Source organism: Protomyctophum bolini, assembly GCF_963924005.1.
Source record: "Protomyctophum bolini genome assembly, chromosome: 9".
Lineage (NCBI taxonomy): Eukaryota > Metazoa > Chordata > Actinopteri > Myctophiformes > Myctophidae > Protomyctophum > Protomyctophum bolini.
In genome coordinates, this window is record NC_137870.1 from 449,030 (window position 1) to 454,086 (window position 5,057).

Sequence of the window (5,057 nt, forward strand, 5' to 3'; positions counted from 1 at the left end):
GGGGAAAATCTGTCTAGAACAGGGGTCTTCAAATGTTGACGATCAAATGTCATCATGTAACAGTTGTTTAGTTATAATGTAGGTGTAGTTATCTCATTATACAAGGGTCTCTTTTTTTTACAGTTAAGATGTGTTAACATTGACGATCAAATGCCATGTATAACACACAGTATCCTCAACAGATCCTCTTTTATTTGTGTAAGTCTCTAAGTCTTTTTTATTTATTTTTATTTTTTTAAACAAAACCGTTGAGAGGCATATTTCAGCTGGCATCGTGGCATGTGACTTTTTTGTAGGTTATTATATTTTGTTTCATATGCACCGCATGTACATTCTCAATTTAACGCTGAAAAATAAAAAGTAGCTGAGCTACTTTTTCCATGTAGCTGTAGCTTTACAAGCTACATTTCTCCAGGGGTAGCTATGTAGCTTGATCAAGCTACTGCCATGGTGAGCTACTTGTAGCTTTACAAGCTACGCTTTCAAAGTAACTTCCCCAACACTGCACACACACACACACACACACGTCCAGTCCCCGACCACACACAGCATCCATGTAAGGGAACTTTACGTCTCCAAGTATCTATATTTTAAACACCATATATTTCACTGTGTAGTTTATTGAACACATTGTGTGTGCGTGTGTGTGTGTGTGTGTGTGTGTGTGTGTGTGTGTGTGTGTGTGTGTGTGTGTGTGTGTTCGTTCCAGTATGGGTCGCAGCAGTGAGGAGGAGAGGGGGGGTGACTCTGAGGAAGGGGGGGGAGGAGGAGATCCCACGCTGCCCTGCACGGAGGACGTCATCCTGAAGACGGAGCAGGTCACCAAAAACATCCAGGAGTTACTGAGAGCAGCGCAGGAGTTCAACCATGACAGGTAAGGAGAATCCAGGAGAATCTGCAGTAAAAGTATTGGAACACTAGTTGGCAGTAAAGAGGTTAACATAATGACCACTAGATGGCAGTAAAGAGGTTAACATAATGACCACTAGATGGCAGTAAAGAGGTTAACATAATGACCACTAGATGGCAGTAAAGAGGTTAACATAATGACCACTAGATGGCAGTAAAGAGGTTTAACATAATGACCACTAGATGGCAGTAAAGAGGTTTAACATAATGACCACTAGATGGCAGTAAAGAGGTTAACATAATGACCACTAGATGGCAGTAAAGAGGTTTAACATAATGACCACTAGATGGCAGTAAAGAGGTTAACATAATGACCACTAGATGGCAGTAAAGAGGTTTAACATAATGACCACTAGATGGCAGTAAAGAGGTTAACATAATGACCACTAGATGGCAGTAAAGAGGTTTAACATAATGACCACTAGATGGCAGTAAAGAGGTTAACATAATGACCACTAGATGGCAGTAAAGAGGTTTAACATAATGACCACTAGATGGCAGTAAAGAGGTTTAACATAATGACCACTAGATGGCAGTAAAGAGGTTTAACATAATGACCACTAGAGGGCAGTAAAGAGGTTGACATAATGAGCGTGTTTTGTCTTGTTTTTTCCACAGTTTTGTTCCGTGTTCAGAGAAGATCCACCAGGCGGTCTCTGAGATGGTCTCACTGTTCCCTAGAGTAAGACCTGTCTGTCTGTCTGTCTGTCTGTCTGTCTATTTATTGTTGTCTGTCTGTCTGTCTGTTTATTGTTGTCTGTCTGTCTGTCTGTCTGTCTTCTCTGCAGATTTTGTGCACAGAAGTTTTTTTATCACCACATTTTTCTGACCTTTAATATCTTTGAATAATACAAAATCAATGCAGCTGTGCTGATCGATGCAGATCGATACAGCTTTAAATCTGAATGTTTATTCATACTGGCGGGCGGAAGTTAAGCCATGACGCTGGTGAAGTACGAGTGTCATGTGACCCATGATGTGACCCATGACATCATGTGAACCATGACATCATGTGACCCATGGCTAGGCCAGGGTTATAGTTGCGAACGCAGTGATTGCGAACGCAGTGAGCACTAACTATGAGACCTAGCAGAACATGTCTGTCTGTCTGTCTGTGTGTCTTGTCTGTCTGTCACGCTGTAACACCACCTGCCCGCCACCAGAGGGCGCAGCTGTATCACACACAAAAAACACACACACACACACACAAAAACATAACTTAAAAAAAACGTAACTTAATTATTACTTTTTTAAACGTTAAAAAACTTTTTTTTTAAACCGCACACATGGTCACATACACACACTACAAAACAAATCTTAAAAAACCTCAAACATGTACGAGCTGCGTTCGCTTCCCGCGTTTGCGCGTCTTACTTGTAGACCATATACTATGTCTGTCAGGGTTGGTGATGATGTGATTAGAATTAGTTTAATGACATTGATACTTCTGTCTCCTCTCCTCTCCTCTCCTCTCCTCTCCTCTCCTCTCCTCTCCATTGTAAATGCATTCCTCTCCTCTCCATTGTAAATGCATCCCTCTCCTCTCCATTGTAAATGCATCCCTCTCCTCTCCATTGTAAATGCATTGCTCTCCTCTCCATTGTAAATGCATTGCTCCCCTCCCCTCCCAGCGTCCAGCTCTAGATGCGGTCCACTCCTCTCTCCGTCTGCTAGCGTCCAGCGCGGCGCGGCTACAGGTGGAGTGCCGCAAGGCGGCGCCCTCTGACCTCTCTGCTCCGCCCCCAGACTTCCAGCTGCTCACCCAGCAGGTCATCCAGTGTGCTTATGACATCGCTAAGGCCGCCAAACAGCTGGTCACTATCACCACTAGAGAGAAGAAACAATGACATCACAGTGACATCACTACTAGAGAGAAGAAACGGTGACATCACAGTGACATCACCACTAGAGAGAAGAAACAGTGACACCACAGTGACATCACCACTAGAGAGAAGAAACAGTGACATCACAGTGACATCACCACTAGAGAGAAGAAACAGTGACATCACCACTAGAGAGACGAAACAATGACATCACTGTGACATCACCACTAGAGGGATGAAACAATGACATCACAGTGACATCACTACTAGAGAGACGAAACAATGACATCACCACTAGAGAGAAGAAACAGTGACATCACTGACATCACAGTGACATCACCACTAGAGAGAAGAAACAGTGACATCACCACTAGAGAGAAGAAACAATGACATCACCACTAGAGAGAAGAAACAGTGACATCACCACTAGAGAGAACAAACAGTGACATCACCACTAGAGAGACGAAACAGTGACATCACCACTAGAGAGACGAAACAGTGACATCACAGTGACATCACCGCTATAGAGAATAAACGGTGACCATCATCGCTAGAGAGTCTTAAACACTTTGACTGCCCACAACGGATATATCTGTATTTTAATGCTTTATGTTTATTGGGTATCATAGCTCGGTGGTCCACAATCCGATTGGTTAGCCGTGAGCTAACATCCGGTCCAGCCCCAGGATGTTATTTCCCTCGTGATGGAGGTTCAAATAGCGATTAATGTCCTTCCAGCCCCAGGGTGTAAAAATAATAACCTTCCATCCACTTCCTCGTTGCTGAGCTTAGTTTTGTAGGAGGAAGTGATGTCATGTTGTGGGAGGAAGTGATGTCATGTTGTGGGACGAAGTGATGTCATGTTGGGTGAAGTGATGTCATGTTGTTGGAGGAAATTATGTCATGTTGTAGTAGGAAGTGATGTCATGTTGGAGGAAATTATGTCATGTTGTAGGAGGAAGTGACATCATATTGTAGGAGGATGTGATGTCATATTGTGGGAGGAAGTGATGTCATAAGAGAAAGTGGTGTCATATTGTGGGAGGAAGTGATGTCATGTTGGAGGTAGTGATGTCATGTTGTAGGAGGAAGGGGCGGGGCTTAACGCAGCATGCCGTGGCATGGTTTCCTCTTCCTGTCTGTTTCTTCTACGTTAATCTTAAAAAATAACAATGAAAAGAAGATGATTTTCTTTTTTTTTTTGCTTGAATAATTATTGTGTCTGAGGGAAAAACTGACTCTAAACACACTGAGGGGACTATGCTCTGAACTGACTCTAAAACACACTGAGGGGACTATGCTCTGAACTGACTCTAAACACACTGAGGGGACTATGCTCTGAACTGACTCTAAACACACTGAGGGGACTATGCTCTGAACTGACTCTAAAACACATTGAGGGGACTATGCTCTGAACTGACTCTAAAACACACTGAGGGGACTATGCTCTGAACTGACTCTAAACACACTGAGGGGACTATGCTCTGAACTGACTCTAAAACACACTGAGGGGACTATGCTCTGAACTGACTCTAAACACACTGAGGGGACTATGCTCTGAACTGACTCTAAACACACTGAGGGGACTATGCTCTGAATTGACTCTAAAACACACTGAGGGGACTATGCTCTGAACTGACTCTAAACACACTGAGGGGACTATGCTCTGAACTGACTCTAAACCACACTGAGGGGACTATGCTCTGAACTGACTCTAAACACACTGAGGGGACTATGCTCTGAACTGACTCTAAACACACTGAGGGGACTATGCTCTGAACTGACTCTAAACACACTGAGGGGACTATGCTCTGAACTGACTCTAAACACACTGAGGGGACTATGCTCTGAACTGACTCTAAACCACACTGAGGGGACTATGCTCTGAACTGACTCTAAACACACTGAGGGGACTATGCTCTGAACTGACTCTAAACACACTGAGGGGACTATGCTCTGAACTGACTCTAAACACACTGAGGGGACTATGCTCTGAACTGACTCTAAAACACACTGAGGGGACTATGCTCTGAACTGACTCTGAAACACACTGAGGGGACTATGCTCTGAACTGACTCTGAAACACACTGAGGGGACTATGCTCTGAACTGACTCTAAAACACACTGAGGGGACTGCTCTGAACTGACTCTGAAACACACTGAGGGGACTATGCTCTGAACTGACTCTGAAACACACTGAGGGGACTATGCTCTGAACTGACTCTAAAACACACTGAGGGGACTATGCTCTGAACTGACTCTAAACACACTGAGGGGACTATGCTCTGAACTGACTCTAAACACACTGAGGGGACTATGCTCTGA

General features: G+C 43.9%; 1 protein-coding gene across 4 annotated transcripts in view; it reads left to right on the forward strand.

Moving 5' to 3' along the window:
• git1 (G protein-coupled receptor kinase interacting ArfGAP 1) overlaps positions 1–4,018 on the forward strand; it is a 35,838-nt gene extending 31,820 nt beyond the window's left edge. For all 4 annotated transcript variants that reach the window (XM_080771575.1, XM_080771577.1, XM_080771574.1 and 1 more), the window contains 3 exons: positions 710–874; positions 1,528–1,591; positions 2,541–4,018. In XM_080771575.1, the coding sequence (XP_080627701.1) occupies positions 710–874; positions 1,528–1,591; positions 2,541–2,756 (445 nt within the window). In that variant the 3' untranslated portion in view covers positions 2,757–4,018. The remainder of the gene's footprint in view (positions 1–709; positions 875–1,527; positions 1,592–2,540) is intronic.
• Positions 4,019–5,057: the final 1,039 nt, after the last annotated feature.